Below are 18,461 nucleotides of genomic sequence, written 5' to 3' on the forward strand. Positions count from 1 at the left end.
AAGCAAGCCCGGCCGCCGTTGCTACATCAACACGCGCGTCGCAGCAACACCAACAACCGATCGAGTTCACAGCTTCGTTAAATGCCGAGTCACTAACCTTGAGTCCATATCTGATGAAGTGTTACGAAACTAATCGAACATTTCTTCAACATACAAAAAAATCTCGTCCATCCATAAACGGGGCGGTTGTTCTTGTCTCTCTGATTTATTGTCAATCAAATCGCCAAATTACTAAGTCTGATGCTTCTCTATACATCGGCTGTTCTGGCGTTGCGGCCCATTCATAAAAAAAATGGTGACTACGTGACTTTTTAGTCGAAGCCAAAAGACAAAATTACATACAAGCAACTCGAGGGAATTTCCTGCTTAGTCACAAACGAGTCCTGAGTCCTCGCGGCCGCTAAGCTCTTTTACGCTGACCGCTAATTCCCTGTCACGATCTTGTCCGCGATAAAAGCTGCGTGAATGGAAGCTCCGCAGCCGCTCGCGAGGCCGGAACTCACACCGCTAATCTCCGGTGGATTTTGTTGGTAATTCCGACTCGCCTGTCAGTGAGGGCGTGGGCGGTCACAGCCCCGCCGGATTTTCTTGTCTAGGATTGGTTCCATTTTTATTTTTCATATATATATACAGGTACACATATATAAAACATATAACACTCCCTCTCTTTTTCTTTCTCCCTTCTTCTCCTTCGCGTTCTTTTTTTTTTCTCTTTCTCCGCTCTCCCCCACTCTAATGAATAAAAAAGGAATCATCGCCTCGTAAAGGATTCAACTATCTAATAAGACAAACTGTTTCGCGATAACCCCCACCTCCCCTCCCCTCCTTCTTCCCCCTCCCCCTTTTTTTCCTCGCACAACAAACAAGTCCTTCCATGATCCATTGGTTGCTTAGGAACTAAACTGGCCACTCAGCGAGCATCACAAAGCATTCGCGCCCTCTCCTCCCGCGTGAGTGCCCAGCGTTGTCGGGGAGCGGCTGTTCACAAGTGCCAGCGGTCAGGGAGCGGCACTCTTTGGCCCTGTTGTCGAGGTGCTGCACGCCAGTCAGGACGCCGGCCGACTAGCGCGAAAGATTTGGACGCGGGTTTGTTTGCTCAGCACACACTGAGGGACGTGTTTGCTTAATGTTATGATCTTCGTTACGCGGGCTGATGTGCGGCTTTGTGCTGTTGTCTTTCGTTTAAGACACTATTAGCTTTTGTCATTACTATAGTTGTTGTTGCTTCCATTGTTAACTTAATCCTTGCTATGCTCTAGCAGAATCAACTCTGTGTAAAAAGAAACTACTAGGGTTACACTACTTATATGTAAAATGTCAGGTGTGAGTGGCTATATACACAAACTACACACAAACATACATACAAATATAGTCTACGTAAATACATAGACCATATACGTATACATATATATAGGGCTTATGCAAATATAAAAAAATATATACTATATATATATATATATATATATATATATATATATATATATATATATACACACACACACACACATACACACACACACATACATATTCATCTCTCATCATGATCTGCAAGTACGTCTTAGCAGTTCAAAAACTAAAATCTCAATGTGTCGAGATGAAAATTATGTTTAGCGCAATCTTAAAAGGCCCTTTGTACGCAGGAAGATTTTAGAGCCTTCTTAGAGGATAAAGCTCTTATCACGAACTATGTAAGAGGATTTGGAGCCTTCGACGGTGTTGTTCTAGAACACTTGTGGAGTAGAGGAACCATCTGTAACTTGGAACGAAATATATGAACGACACACAGTTTCACTCTGACATCAGTAGATCTCCACATATATATATATATATATATATATATATATATATATATATATATATATATATATATATATATATATATATGTGTGTGTGTGTGTGTGTGTGTGTGTGTGTGTGTGTGTGTGTGTGTGTGTGTGTGTGTGTGTGTGTATAGACAGACAAAGAGACACAGACAGAGACAGAGAGACAGATACCCATCCCCCCACACAGACACCCCCACCCCACATACACACTGGAAAAAAATGAGCGAGGGGAAAAACAGATATCAAAATGTATCACGCAATGCAGCATGACTCAAGAGGAACCGCAGAATGAATGAACGTTTGGCAACACCAGTCAAGGATCAAGCAAGGCCGACAGTTGTTCACCTGTCACCGTGCACGCGACCCCCCTCCTTTCTCCTCTCGTTCAGATAGCAAAAGGAGGGGAAAGGGGAGGGGAGGGGGAGGGGAGGGGAGGGGAGGGGAGGGGAGGGGAGAGGAGAGGGAGAAGGGGTATGGGGTAAGGGGGAGGGGAGAGGGGAATGGGGAAGGGAGAGGGGCAAGGGAGAAGGGAGGAGGAGTTCGAATGCAACACGTCGCGTCATGAATATTGCATCTGGCAGCCATAAACAAGAGCCAATCTGACCCGCGACATGGCCCAATATGGAGGCAGCTGCAAGATGTCCGCTTGGTCCATAATCCCCTTGGCTCCTACTTGGCGGCCGACCATCCTGGCCTCCGTCTCCGTCCTCAGCATCTCCCCCCTCCCCCCTTCCTCCCTCCCCGGGGCCATCATGGGAACCACCATCGCCGTAATCTCTCTTCGGTAAATGCTTTTTCGATTACCTTTCTGCGCCGCGAGTGGAAGCTCCCACAGGCTGCTGGCTTTTCGAGCTGCCGTTTTTTTTTTAATCTCTGCGTTTTTATCTCCTGAGACGGCGCGCTTCGGACCCAAGTCGCCGAGCCTTTACATGGGTAAGGGACTTGTTCTTATCATCTGCTTATCAAATCCCATCATTCAATGCGCAGAAGAAGGAGATCCAGCAACAAGCTTTCTGCGACACCAAGCGTGCCCTTCGCGCGCTAAAAAGGGAAATGTCCACAGTGAGCAGAAAGTCCTATCAATCGAGTCCAACCAAGATTAATCTCCTGCGGGGGGGTTGCATCCTACCGCCTTTGGAAAAAGAAAAAAAAAACAAAGGAAGAAATCACACCTTGATACTGAACAAAGCGCCACGTCCCGAGTTCAAAGCAAATATCAACACGCAGACAGTTTCGCCTTGTGAGCCGCCCCGCCGAACAGGACCCCGACGGCGTGTGCATTATGCGCCGGGGCGATGGTAAAGCCATTGGGCTCTTTAAATCAAGGCTATTGCAAACACGTTCAGGGCTTATCAATATTCATTACTTGGTCGGCCGTCGAGGACACTTGGACAACAAGCACTGTGTATCTTCTTACTGCCAGGCTTGCTCGACAAAAACATTCGACTTCCCGGAGATAATCGGCGCCCCCTCCCCTGCCCTCCCCTCCCCTCCGTCCTCCTTTCTCGTCGGACGCTCGTGAACTCCTCGCCAGGTGTTACTCTTGTTATTAGGCTTGTCCAGCAATAGCCTCACACCTGGAACGAGGTCTTCATCGAGAACGCAATCTCAGTCCATAATCATTTATATTTTTAGCTTTTGTTATTTTAGGCATCACTCGCTGCTAGTGTTTGAGGAAAGTCTCGAAGATTAAGGTAATAGCGAACATAATGGCGTAGGTTGGGGGGTCGTCGCCCCCTAACCCCCATGCACGGTAAACACGGTCTGTGTACGCACCAGATGACCGGGGTATTAGCACGGGGTATTGAGGCTTACGACGGAAAGCTTGCGAAGCATACCCTCGCTCGGGCGCAGACACACACACACACACACACACACACACACACACACACACACACACACACACACACACACACACACACACACACACACACACACACAACACACATTCACAGTGACGAAAGGTTCTTGGGCCCATGCGAGTAGAATAGGGAAGCTAAAAAGTAAATAAAAAAAATAGCAACAAGACACGAAAAGAACTTACATAATTCCAAAATGCAAGAAGACTATGATAATGACCCATACCTCATAAAAAAAGGTAATATCTCCCCCGCCCCTCTCCCCCCTTCGAAACCCGTCCCACTGACCTTGGCACGCGTGGTTTTGTCCCCTTGTACTTACGCAAATTATAATAGTGTTGTGTCCTGACAGAAGTACAGGTATGTCGTGATGTTTTTTGTTTTGTTTTGTCTTTTGTTTTTCGAGAGCGTTCCAAGGTCTTAGAGTTAATGGGATACAGGTAGTCGTGATGGTAGTTATTGCTTATCACGGTGATGAAAGGGAAATTGACAATGATAGGAAACTCTCAAGAGAAAACAGAGGAAAAAGGGATCGAAGTAAATGTATAGAGAGAACTTTTGTGAATAAAAATAAAAATAAACTTTATAACCTTTTCGAAAAACTCCTAGCGTCATGACGTGGAAAGGAAAGGGGAGGGAAAACAGCAAATTACATTAAATAATAATAATAAAAGTAAATAATCATTAAATAAAATAAAAAGGAAAAAATAACCACACACGGAAATTCTAGCGGCGCGAGAAATGCATAACAATATCACAACAAAATAAAATCGGATCGAAGAAGGTACAACCCAGGCTTAAACCGATTGTGAGACCGGAAAACAAAAGACGGAATTGGAGGATGAAAAATGAAAAATGATATAAAGTCCTCACGCCCCGGAGAGCGGGTGTTGGCAGCGACCGTGCCCGAGTACCATAAACCTTGAGCGCCGTCACACCCACCGGCTGTCACAAGGATAACACCAGCGCCGCAAACATAACCATGATGACTCGCAATCACACCCGCAAATAACGGCAGACGACGCCATGACCTCCGAGTGTGCTTGGAGCCCCAGCAGGCAGGCAGGTAGGCAGGCAGGCAAGCAGGCAAGCAGGCAAGCAGACAGTTAGGCAAGCAGGAACAGACTCTTGATAGATCGACATTCCTTGCTCTACTATCACATAAGGGAAGGGCTAATAATAAGAGTTAATGGTAGTCATTAATGTAACTAATGGGGCGGTACTACACCTGCCTCGCTGACCGATTAATTAAAACGTTTCACACATGCGCTGTCTGAGGTAAGACTGGGACCACTTCCTCTCCATGTTTACCAGGAGGAGAATTACACGATGCGCTTGTTTCATCATAGTTGGCCTACATGCAAATATGATACAAAGCCAATAAAAGAAAAAGCAAAGAGAGACACAAGACAGATTGATAAAGCATTATACAAAATAGATCGAGAAGAAATGCCGAGGGAAAGGGGGGGGGGGCACAATGAGATTCGAAACTCAGGGACACATTTACAAGGCTCGAAAAAATCAAGAAAAAAAAAAGAAAAAAAATCAAGAAAGGAGTGTTGCAAGATCAATTAGCGAGCATGAGCCGGGGTGGGGGTAGGGGGGGTAGCAGAGGACGCATCATGTGGTTGAGAAATGCGGTTGGGGACATCAAAACACACATGGCGGAGGGGCCCATCCATGCGGTCCACATACACAGCCCCGGGAACATATACAAGGATCTACATTCTAAATCCAAACATAACAAAAGGACTATCCACGAGGGGACCGGCAGAGCTCAAGATTCCGGTGTTTCAGCAAGATTCAGAGCAACGCGACTGTACCTGGGAACTGTGAGCTGAAGTCAATGTCATGGGGTAAGAGCAGACAGCCTGAAAAACGCAGAGAGAAGGACAGCGATGAAGAACAGTGTCAACCCCAATGAAAGCTGAAAATCAAGAGCAGAGAACAAAAATGCCTTAAAATAAAAGCTGAAAATCAAGAGCAAAGAGAAAAAATGTCTTAAAAATAAGAAAACAGTAAGAGCAATTTTCACATAAAGCTAGCTTAAATGCTAAATAATATCCATGAAGTCGCATATAAACATGCTAAGCGCTGCCTTAAAAACGGAGACAAGCAAATTATATAAAGCTAAATTTAACATCAAATTACTTAAATTATACCATATAAGAGCATGTTAGACGTAATATTAATAAATAAACAAATAAATCCATATTTTAGTACAAGTGTTAAGGTTAGAGTGTTAACCGACATTGTGTCCAGAGTCATGTTGAGAAATGAACAGAAAGACAAAAAATGTTCGATAGGATTATAATGTAGAAAATAATCAGTAACGTGATAAAAATAGAAAGAAATAGAGAGAGAGAGAGAGAGAGAGAGAGAGAGAGAGAGAGAGAGAGAGAGAGAGAGAGAGAGCAAAATCAGAGGGAGAGATAGAGATAGAGAAAGAAAGAACCTAAAAAAAAAAGAGATAAAAAAAACGAAAAGAAAAGAGAGAAGCCCAAACCCCCCACCACCATCTCTCCTTCCTCCCCCCCCCACCTTACCTCTCCCCCTACCCCGCACACTACAGTAACTACCGGTCAGTGGTCCAGCAGCGCGTACCAGTTTCACCATAACCGCACACCCGCCATGATGCTCCCGACCCGTTTGTAGGCTAAAAACACAATCATACTCAACGCGCACGATAATGGTGGTGCTCACACGTCCGGCTTCGTTCGACCAGTTGAGTTTTATTCCATTATTCTGAAAACCGAATTTTATCGAAGGTCGTCATATTGACAGAGGAAGTGTGATATGAAGATAGAATGAAGCATGGGATAAGAGAATGTGGGGAGTGGAGGAGAAAGGGAAAGAAGTAGAGGAGAGGGGAGAAAGAGATAGGGAGGGAGAAAAGGAAAGAGGGAAGATGGTAAAAAAAGGGAGAGAAGAGGAGAGGAGAGGAGAGGAGAGCAGAGAGAGAGAAGACACAAGCCTTTGTTTCCACAACCGCCTGGAATTGGAACGTTTTCCATTCCTATCACTTTCTACGCAGAACAGAGTTGACAGATGATACAATCATACACTTAGCCAGTCATTAAGACGAATCATTAACATAATTACACTTTCACAGTCAGAATAACAAATACACACATGGCAAGGCTGCTGATAACAGTTGTGAAAACCTTCTGGCTTCCGGCTTCATATTTCGGAAATCCGCGACAAAAAACGAGCATTAACAATAACATCCTGTGAGCACATGCAATATCAGGAAACGGTATGCAAATATATTTCAAAAGCAAATATCTTTGGTAAAATAATCCCCCTCATTCTTTTTCCTCCTCCTCCTTCTCCCACTGCTCCTCATCTTTCTCATTCCCTTTCTTTTCTCCATTCCGAACCCTGCCTTTCTGGTCTTATATTACGAATGATGTTTTGCCTTCTTTTTCTTTCTTTTTTCCCTACGTCCTTCCTTCTTTTGTCCCTCCCTCCCCTCCTCCTTCTCCATTCACCCCTTCCCTTTCCTCATATATTATCTATTATTCTCTTTCCTTTTAAATTATTTATTCCTCCCCTCTCCTTCTATAATATCTATTTCTTCCATCCCTCTCCTCCTCCTTTTGTATTCGCTCCTTCCCTCCCTCCCTTTCTTTCTCCTTCACTCTCCTCCTCCTTCATCCCGGCCCCTCCCTCTCCCTCGACGAGAGCAGAGAACCCATGAACCGCCGATCCCCCTGCACCAAAGCCCGGCCAGCCCTCCCAGATCGCCAATAAAACTCGACGCACCAGAGCCTCGCCTGTCAGAGTCGAGGGTCGCAGGGAATGGGTTTCCTCGAGGCCCTAGTCGGACACGTGCCGGCCATTCGCCAATCGCCGTCAGATCAGCACCGAGCGGCGTAGGGCTTTGATGATAACGAGTGCGGAGGCGGCGGTGGGGAGGGGGCGGGGCCCCGAAAGACGTGGAAGACAGTGTTGGAATGACATGGATGATAGTTTAACAATAATATGGATTATCTGTTGGGAATAAACATTCCCGCTCATGCTTTTTGTTTCATTTTTAAAAATTTCCTAATGGCGCCACCCAGATGACAATTTCAGAGCCACTTCCATTCTGAGAGCCGGATTTTATGAACATTCCTTTTCTTCCCTTTTCCTCCCCTCCCCATCTCTTCACCCCTTTCATCCCCTCCCCACCTTCCCCTTTCATTCCCCTTTCGCCACCTGCCACTACTAACTTCGCTCCCCTCGGCCAGCGTCATAAAAATGTCACTCAACTTCAGAACGTCTCATTTCGCGCCCTTATGAACACAAACACAAATGCATTCCTCCGTCAGGGGCGTTCAACAATGTGCTTCTGGGAGGCTGTGGCAAATATTAAAACTAATTTTGCATGTAGTATGGGAAGGGAAAATGGCAAAGAAAACAAATAGTAAAAAAAAAAAAAAAAAAAAAAAGTGAGAGAAAAGGCAAAGAATAGATGTCAATGTCGATGAATGAACAATGAGAGAGAAAAAAACTACAATTAAAAAATTCCCATGAAAATGTCAGCGACGCATGAGGCGACGTGCACCGAGTGAGGCTGAGATCCGCGAAACGGCCCCGCAAGAGAGCGGCGTTCGGCGAAGGCCGACTGAAAGCCGCGCGACTGTTCTTCTGTGGCGCGTGACACGTCGTCGCAAGTCGGCCCGACCAAGGCCCGACAGCGTGGTCGCGGGTCGGTGTCGTCCTTGCGTCGTCGTGCTCAAGAAGCATATTCAGAAGAGTCGCTAAATAAGTCGACATTTCGAATGCGTGTGTTGTTTAGGCGGCAGAATGCAGGCTATGACCAGGTGCAGGGGCGCTGTCACCTGCCGGCCGGGACGCAGGTCTCGCCGGGGAATCCTGGAGGCTGGATGCGCCACCTGGATCTTTCCGGTTAAAATAATATGGAAAATCAATATACATCCCTCCATACATACATACATACATACATACACACACACACACACATATATATTATATATATATATATATATATATATATATATATATATATATATATATGTGTGTGTGTGTGTGTGTGTGTATGTGTGTGTGTGTGTGTGTGTGTGTGTGTGTGTGTGTGTGTGTGTGTGTGTGTGTGTGTGTGTGTGTGTGCGTGTGCGTGTATGCATAAAAACTTACTTGTATGTAATATATGTATATATGCATATATGAAACCTTTTCTACTCGCATGGGCCCAAGAAACCTTCTGTCACTGTGAATGTGTGTGTGTGTGTGTGTGTGTGTGTGTGTGTGTGTGTGTGTGTGTGTGTGTGTGTGTGTGTGTGTGTGTGTGTGTGTGTGTGTGTGTGTGTGTGTCTGTGTGTGTGTGTGTGTTCATGCATACATATATGTATATGTATATATATACATATGTCTAAATACATGAAAAATACATGTGGACATTTCGAGATGGTAATATAAAATTGCCAAAAACAATACTACCAGTAAATATAAATAAGAAGCAAGAAACCAAGAGAAAAAAGAAGCGAATCGGTAAGAGCAAAAAACAAAAAGGCAAACGAAGAAAACGAGAAAAAAACAGACCAAAACATGAACTTCTGAATAAAGAAAACGGGACAAACGTCGTTATAACCGTGTCGTGTACCGTTAGAAGGATCATCAGCCGACACCAAACCAACTATCATCGGTCACCCATTCATCGCTCTTCCACAACCCGGTTCTAGCGCTCACTGCCGTCCTAATGAGGGAAATTACCTTGTTAAGCGTGAGAAGCCCAAAAAAATATTGTTGGAGAGACGGAAAAATAACAGGTATAATCAAGGACTTAAGCGAGGTGAAAGAACAATGCAGACTGAAAAGACTAAATAGACTTAAAATTAGAATTCGGTAACTTGTAAAATTTGACCAAGATATTACCTCCCTCCTTTCTGCCGCCATTGCGGGCCCCTCTCAGACACACGCGCGGCCCGATGTAGTAATAGTACTTACCTCACGGTCAGTACTTGCTATTACTCCCAAGGCTGAGAACAATGACTCCACCCAGATCTAGCACCTCCCCCCCCCCTCTCTCTCTCTCTTCGCTAAGGATGTGGAGCGTCTAGATATGGTAAGATCTGCATGATGCTGGCTTTCAAAACTATCGTGGAGTTTGTACTGTTTGTGATATTTTTCAATAAGTTACAAATAATAACTTGGTTAGGACCATTTAAAAACTTGGCCTACGCCAAACCGTCTGGGAAAGGTTTTGTGTACACAAGCGCCCTGTCGCCCTTTCCTCTCCCTGCCTGAGCACCGCTCCGGAATGCGTGGTATGGCACCTGACAAGACATTAGTGCCATATCTCCTTCCTGTCCGACCGCAAGCCTAAGCGCCGCACCCCACCTACACGTCGAGAGAGTAGGGGGCGGGGGGGAGGAAGGGAGAGGGGAGAAACTCCTTCTGTTAACGTCATCAGTACACCTGAGTGTACACACGGGTTTGGAATGTACTACTTTATCTTTCCTGACGACGAGTACCTTAGAAACCCAAGTCTGGTCGGCACTGCTTTCCCTTGGCACACCAGCTCTCACATCTGGCACCTGTTCCGCTTTCAGTTTCTGTTGATCCATTTTATTCCCGTGCCCAATTTACACGTTTTATTCATTAACTTACACATTAAAGGTCCTACTCTACCATCCTGAAACTGGCACGCCTACAACTTATTCGCTAGTATCCCTAGTCGAGATTCACTCATGCATACAAAATACAGTAAGCAAGTGCAACCTCTCCTATGAACTTAAAAATACATATACAGTTCATATTTAGCCACAGCTGTACTCAGGGATTCGTGGCCTTGGCAGTGCCCATTTAAAAACGTATTTCTTTTTTCTCTCTCCCGACTATCTCTACTTGTCCTTCTGCTTCCCCTCCGCCCATCCGTCTCTCCGTCCGACCCTGTACTAACGACCTTTTCAGGGTGCCATTCAACCCTCATCAGCCCCGACCAATGGCGGCAGCGGAACAAGTTCTTATGGTCCCTCTTTGCAGATGCTCTTCCTTCGTCCTTTCTCCTTCGCAGCCTGAAAACATCCTTTCACATCAACAACTCAAGTATATATTCCAACCGTTTACCTAGGACTATTCTTAGCACTGGCAGAGTGCCTGCAAGGTGCAACAGCAACATAGTAGGGAAGGACGAAGCAACTCGGGAGGCGGCGGCGCGGTGGTGGGCGAGGAGGCAGCGGTGCATGCGACACTCCCTCTACTTAAGTGTTGCAGCAAAAACTAGTAAGTGATACACATATAAGCAGTGGCCTGCCTGGCATGTCCGATGTGTGCGTGCGAGTGCACCTTCAGAGCAACACACTTTCCGCATGTGCGTAGGAAGATGAAGGTGACACACGCCGATAGATATTTTACCAATATCTGTGTTGGTTGCTTCAGCCGCGAGTAGGAACGCTCAAAGGCAAGACCGTAATGACCGAAGCTTATTCACAGGACAAGGAACAGCTGTCAGAGCAAGCAATACATCGCGTGGGAAGGATGTTACAGCGAGAGACATAATTCAGCGAGACAGACAGGCTTTGGTGTCACGGTCAAACAACTGTGTGCGTCCAGGGCGCCGGAGCACATCCGGAGTGTGTGTGTGTGTGGTGGGGGGGGGGGGGGCACAAAGAGGATGTCAATAATCGGCAAAGGGAAGGGGTGGCACTTGGGACGCTGGGTAAACATCCAAGGGATAAACACTGAGGCATACCGACAAAGGAGAGTTTGTGAACTGTGGAACATCATGAACAATGACTCGACAGGGCGCTTTGGGTGAGTAACGACCGCATAACCGCCACGTGACAATGCCTTGGCGTTACTTCAGCCAAATGCATAGCGCCCTGTCCCGCGTGTGGGCGTTCCACCAGGCTTAACAAACACTATAAGAGAAACGCAAGATCCATTAAGACGAAGACCCAATAACCGGACATCCGCTTCGTGCCCTCCGAGACATGCCGCATGGCGGCGCTTGGCATAACAACCGAAGACGACGATGACGCGTCTTGACAATGCGCGTAACAAAGGACTCATGAGCAGAAGACGACGTGCAGCGACCTTGTGGCGGAACAGACGTCTCCTGTGTCCGCTGAGGAACACTCCTCGCCACTCCAGCCTCCAGACGCCCCTCGATCTCCCACGCAATCCAAAACCTCTCAAGTTTTTCTTTACCTCCCACGCACTTCTTGCCTGCTCTCGTGTCAGCTTCTCGCCCTTCTGCCTGCGCGCTTGCTTGCTTATTTGGTTTCTATGCCTACACGCTCTTCGTTAACTTCAGGCAGATCAAGTCTCGTATCTCCGCTAATCACATTATCTCTCCAGTCCAAACATTCTAGAATATCTTTACATAAAGTTCCCCGAACATTTTCTCCTTCTTCTGTGTTTTCCCTCCTGCCTTCGCCTCCCATCTCTGCACACCCTTTTTTCACCCTTCCTCAGGCCACTTAAAATCCAACGCCCGAGACAAATTGTGGGTTACCCTGACATCAGCCGGCAGGAGGGCCCTCTCCCCTCTCCCCTTTCCCCTCTCTCCCGGGCCCTCTCTAACCCTCCCAGTCTTGACCCTTGCGAATAACCCGTGAGTCACGACAGCCAAGGTCGCAGCCTCAATAGCCATGGGGCTTCTGGAGGTCACCAGGTCCCCCATAGGGCGTGTGCTAGAAAAGAAAGCGAACTTAAAACACAAACATCGCTGGGGGGAAATAATTTGTTTATGTTTCTGTTGCCGTCTTTATCTGTTTTCATATCAATATATTTACGTCTATATTAAGTTAAAATAAATAAATTCATGGGAAAAGCGACACAATGAAACGCTTCCTTCTTCCTTGTTTGTAGTTCGTGTTTACAGTTACTGTTTATTGTGAGAGCGAACCGTCCTCTCTCCTACGGCGACTCCTCTGCCTCCGTGACAAAGAAAAGCAACGGCTGGCCTGAAGAAACGGAGCGTAAACACAAGGGCCCGACTTCTGACAGAGGCATGGGGGTCACGCTGCCCAAGAAGGCCATCGGTGGGGCATGACCAACGACACCCTAGGGTATCACAACGCCCTCTATCTGGGGTATCGCAGGAGTCATCCTCTCCCTCCTCAATCTACAGCCTTGCAATTGCAAGTCAGTCAGTCAATCTCTCTCTCTCTCTCTCTCTCTCTCTCTCTCTCTCTCTCTCTCTCTCTCTCTCTCTCTCTCTCTCTCTCTCTCTTCCTCTCTCTCTCTCTCTCTCTCTCTCTCTCTCTCTCTCTCTCTCTCTCTCTCTCTCTCTCTCTGCCCACCCAGGATAGAACCTTGAAGCAGCTCCTCCAACAAGGCCGGCGGGCCAACACAAACGGCTTTTTCATTGCCATTCTAACTGTTAAAGTATTATTAACAATGCAATGTTTACTCATTCATTATACGTCGCCATTTGTGACCACTGGCATCATATTGCAAGTATACTCTCATAATTTCTTGTCTTAAATTCTGTTCGAGACAAATGTTCTTTACAGAGCCTGTTTATGTGCAATACGACCTTCGCTATGCATCATACTCAACAGAAAAAAAAGGCTTTATACTGTGGTCCTTAATTATGGCATAAAGACACAGGAGAAAAACGCAGCCACGTCCCTGCTTCTGCCACCTGCGTTAGTGACAAGCTGTGTGACGAGGACTTCCTCCTTCCTCCTATATCAAAGGATATTTAATGGATTTTAGACTGAATGACACATCTCTGTAAAGATAGCTAATGAGGACGGAGGAGAGGAAGAAGGAGAGAAGGAGAGGAGAGAAGGAGAAAGAGAGAGAGAGAGAGAGAGAGAGATAAAGAGAGAGAGAGAAATAAAGAGAGAGAGAGAGAAATAAAGAGAGAGAGAGAGAGAGAGAGAGAGAGAGAGAGAGAGAGAGAGAGAGAGAGAGAGAGAGAGAGAGAGAGAGAGAGAGAAAGAGAGAAAGAGAGAGAGAGAGAAGAGAGAGAGAGAGAGAGAGAAAGAGAGAGAGAGAAAGAGAAAGAGAGAGAGAGAGAGAGAGAGAGAGAGAGAGAGAGAAACCATAAATCTTACCTTAGGACACACTTGTCTAATATCCTCTCGCAGTGCAGCCTGCATGGATACTTGAACGGCTGTCCACGTTACTTAAACCGTCGACGAGTTGAATTACTGAACACCCTAACGAATTCATTACTCGCGACGCACACTGATGCACCTCCGATCTTTACCTCCGCACGCAAATTACCACCGGAAAGACTTGGAGCATTACATCCGCGGCCCTGAGATCTTCCAATGCACAATTAAATGATCGATTTCCCTCTAAAAGAGGGGCGAGGGCTGCCTCATCCGCCGTGAACGCCAGCAGACTACCTTGCGGGAGAGCGAGGGGAACTGACGTAGCCCTCTCCTATAATAAGTTCGTGAGGGGAACACTGCACCTCAAGCGCGTAGAAGAAAGGGTCCTAAGAGGAGGAGGAGGAGGAGGAGGAGGAGGAGGAGGAGGAGGAGGAGGAGGAGGAGGAGGAGGAGGAGGAGGAGGAGCGAGGGGAGGAGGAAAGGGTAGGAGAGGGGAGGGAGGGAGGGAGGGAGGAAGGGAGAGCGGGCGCCTGGGGTCAGGAGGGCGAAGGAGGTGCGAGGAGTGTGCGTTACCTGAGGAGCCGCTGTAAACCCTCCCCAAGAACGGCGTCAAGAGGGAGATGCCTTGAACCCGCGAGCATGATAGCAGATTGTATTTTTAGAAACTCGGGAGTAAAAAAAGGGTAAAAAAAAAACAAAACAAACAAAAAAACTTGGAGAGGGAATTTCCGATATTCCATGCTATGGTTGAGAGGGTCTTCTAAGAATATCAAATACTGGTTTCCTTCTCTTTAGAGAAAGCATTTCATATCCAAGTCTCAGACTTCGGCATTAGGTTCAGCACTAATTCTCGACGACAGTTAGGTCAAGTTGGTCCATATCTCAATCTCTGATTCCATTTTGGTAACCCGTAATAATCCACGACCCCATTCCCGTAACTGTCCATATAAACAACAGTAGCTACTGGTTACACTCAAACCGCCTCTACTTCTCTCCCTCTCCCTCTCCCCTTCCATATCCCTTTCTCTACCACTATGCCTATGTCCGTTACAAGTGCCACTTGTGCCTGTACTGCCTCGGCTCCCCGTGACCTATTTTTTGGACATCAAGGGCGGCGCCTGTCTCTGCCTAATCTTGCCACCTTTCTGACGTCACGCAGGGGATGAAATCGACGTACGCGGATCATGGTTTCACACGCGGATACTGGTAAATGAAATCAAAACTTAAAGCTAGCAACATGGGAAAGTTGTGAGTTGTTGAGAACGAAGGGGGTCGAGAGAGAGAGAGAGAGAGAGAGAGAGAGAGAGAGAGAGAGAGAGAGAGAGAGAGAGAGAGAGAGAGAGAGAGAGAGAGAGAGAGAGAGAGAGAGAATATTTCTCAGCCAGTCAAAAAGGGGCGTTGTTGGAGACCGCTTTGTCGCCGTCCCCGTCCAGTCTGGAGGCGACCGCGTCCCGTGATGCGTTCATCAACAAACAAAAGTGGAGAAGGAGAAGGGGGAGGGGGGAGGCGGGACGGCGTCACTGTGGCAGACGAGATGAGGAAGGCGAGAGGGGGAGAACAGGGCCTGCCTTTATATGCGAGTGAGGCAAGTACTGCTACTTTTTCCCTCGCTTTGTTCGGAGTCTGAGTGGGAGAAGTGGACGACAAGACGAGGCCGCAGAGGAGGAAAACTTGGGTAATATCATGTCAACGAACCTAAATACATTCCACAAATTCGAAATTAGAAGATGCTGTGTCCGGAGGAAGCTTCACTCACGCCCCCACAGCCTCCCTAATCAGCTGTGCCGCGAGATCTACCTGCGATGCCGACGAGCGAGAGGACCGAAGACAGGTGTGACTTTTGACAGACGCCCTCCAGGCCGCTTATCAGGGCAGCAGGTGTCAGTAGTGTCGCGGGACTGATCCACTCCACCCTTTAAGAGGTCATCGTGAGGTCAAACGAGCTATTAACCCCACAAAGATAACTCTTGTTGCATTCAAATAGTTGGCAAAACACATTTACAACTTTCATTGAGGTGATCGTCCCTTCTCGCGCGAGGAGGGCGTGGCGAGCCAAGCAACAACTGACATCTGCTTGTTACCTGCCGCGTGACGTCACCATCTTGGCGCCAAGACGGAATCGGAACTAGGAGAGAGAGGAAAAAAAACACCGCCTCTCGTAACAGCTGCTCCGTTGGCATAAACACTCAAACCTCAAAGGGGAGTCTTTAATGGCTGCCGATGAACAGCTTCTTATTCGCTAGCGTGGCCTGTGTTGTCTCTGAAACTTACCTTGCCCAGACTAAGGGGGGAGGGGAGGGGGTGGGCGAGGTTTCCACGCTTACTGACTCATCACGTTCGGGCTTACCTGTAGGGAAGAAAGAAGCTCAAATCAGACATAGTTATTTTGAGTTAGACATGTGAGGTGAGAGAGAGAGAGAGGCCGAGGACTAACCCATACACAGAAATGAGAAAAGGGAAAAGCAGGTACAGACAGCCACAGAGATTTAAAAAAACAAATTAATCAAAACTAATGCAAGGCAGTATAAAAAAAAAACACAACTATAACAGAGTACAAATCAAAACTTCAGAGAGCGAGTGAGAGGCTCGAGGAAAGACCGCTGGCGCGTCACCGGCGACCGTGACATCTGCCTTCCTCAATTATCCTTTCTCATTCTCCTTTCTGTTCCTTCCCACCACCTTCTGCTTCCTGCCCCATCCCACTCGTTCTCACACAACGCTCTTTTTTCTCTTAATGTCTTCCACACATGCAAGGAGTTAAGTTTCTTATTAGATCTTTCAGAATGAACTATCCTAAAAAAAGAAAAAAAATCAACGTCTTTTACACCAATAATGAAAACGAACCCCAAATACAGAGAAGCAGAAGCAGAAGCAGAAGCAGAAGCAGAAGCAGAAGAAGAAGAAGAAGAAGAAGAAGAAGAAGAAAAAAAAAATAAATAAATAAAAAATAAATAAAAGGAGAAAAAAAAACCTACGAGGCCCAAATATGAAATTACCCCCCCCTCCCCCCCAAAAAAAAAAAGTACGAAAACCCAAGGAAATAAACAGAAAACTTCAACATAAAAGTACGAAAGCCCATAATTAAAAACGGAAAACCACCACAAAAAGTAAGTACGAAGTTACAAAGGTTCGCCCATACAGTACTTACACGACCCCCCCCCCCCCCAAATGCTCCCGTCTCCATTACCAACCCCACATACTGTCGAACATGTGACGCAAACAGGAAGTGTCGACAATCCGTAATCATGTCGGAAACGTGAGCATCGGATTTTGTTTTGGCAGCATTAGCGTAAATATTTGCCGAGGTCGCCTCCTCCCTCGCCTCTCTCCCTCGCTCTAACGGGTTAATGCGTTTAGCCTGCATTGTGTCGCCGACTCGTGTTTACGTCTTAACTCTCTCGTGTTTACTCTCGATTAATCCCCGAATCACCGTGTCCGGTCCGTTCCGTTTAAGATTGTATCACTGAAGGGCATCTTGCATTCCTGGAGGCCAGCAACCGCATCTTGCATTCCTGAAGGCCAGCAACCCAATCTTAGACTAGCTAGTCACCCAATTTTGCATTCCTGGAAATCTGCTATCAAATTTTATATCCAGAAATCCAGCTAATGAATCCTGCTTTAATGAACACAACATGAAATTAATCCTATGCTGCCTAATTAATTAACACTTCAATAAGAAACGTACCACCAAAGAATAAGAATCTCTTATTTCATTTTAAACTTGGCAATTACATCCAGCGCGAACAGAAGAGAAAATGAAAGCGAAAATAAAAACAAAGAGCCCAGGCGAAAATTAATAAGTATATATATACAATAAATTGTTTCAAATATACAAAACCTTTGGATATTCACATCAGCGAGCGAAAATATACACAGCCTTGAGGAGTGTTGAGCATCGCCCTGTGTAAATATCATCAGCAGCGTTCCTTAAATTCTCCCACGACTTTGCAAATTTTGCGAGACAGAGAGAGAGAGAGAGAGAGGGGGGGGCAAGGCACTGAATGATAACGTCGCCCACTCCTTCGCAATACAGAAGCAATTAACGAATAAACCAATGAAGACAACGTAATAAAAGTGCAAATTGAAGTCAACAGTCTTAATTTACGCGAGCATGCGGGCAAAAGGTTATCGTTCCCCTCCGCTAAATGTCACACATGCGGTCTCTTCTATGCTTAAATCAGCGACCTGCTTGCAAAGCACTAATAATCAACACCCTCGTTCACGGCGCCATTAACGAGTGCCGCATGATTAATCTTCACGCTGAAGGAAGAGATTAAACCGCTGATAACGGTTAGGATAATCGTTAAAACTGGAGTCTCATTAAGTAAAGGAATGAATAAATTAACCGCCATGTTGGTCTAAATACAAAAGATCTAAATAAATCATATGCGCTTACGTAAACAATCAGTAAAATAATCAGATCGGAATAGAAATAATAAAGTATACCAAAACAAGAAACAAAATAATCAGAACGGAATAGAAATAATAAAATATACCAAAACAAGAAACAAAACAAAACAGAATATCAATCCATAAAAAGGAACGAAAAACGTCCACTCTTCCCGACCTAACGAGGCGCGACACGGCGGCAGCGGCGGCCGGCGGACTCTCCCTCGGTCATTATCAGGGGCAGAATCAGTCCGGACATGGGACACTTAATACTAATGGTAGCTATTAGGCGCGGACACCTTTAACACCCAGAGACCCAAAGAGCTTAGCTGATTATCTCCTGCAGGTCGCGTGCAGCCTTCTCTAAATTC

General features: G+C 46.3%; 1 protein-coding gene across 2 annotated transcripts in view; it reads right to left on the reverse strand.

The window, feature by feature from the left end:
• Nucleotides 1-18,461, reverse strand: part of LOC119583561 — a 102,864-nt gene that overhangs the window by 59,928 nt on the left and 24,475 nt on the right. The window contains exon 3 of one of the 2 annotated variants that reach the window (XM_037932107.1): nucleotides 5,506-5,553. The exons of the other annotated variant lie outside the window; for it this stretch is intronic. Within the exon in view, the coding sequence (XP_037788035.1) occupies nucleotides 5,506-5,553 (48 nt within the window). The remainder of the gene's footprint in view (nucleotides 1-5,505; nucleotides 5,554-18,461) is intronic. 2 annotated transcript variants of the gene reach the window in all.

Source organism: Penaeus monodon, chromosome 17 (genome assembly GCF_015228065.2).
Source record: "Penaeus monodon isolate SGIC_2016 chromosome 17, NSTDA_Pmon_1, whole genome shotgun sequence".
Classification (NCBI taxonomy): domain Eukaryota; kingdom Metazoa; phylum Arthropoda; class Malacostraca; order Decapoda; family Penaeidae; genus Penaeus; species Penaeus monodon.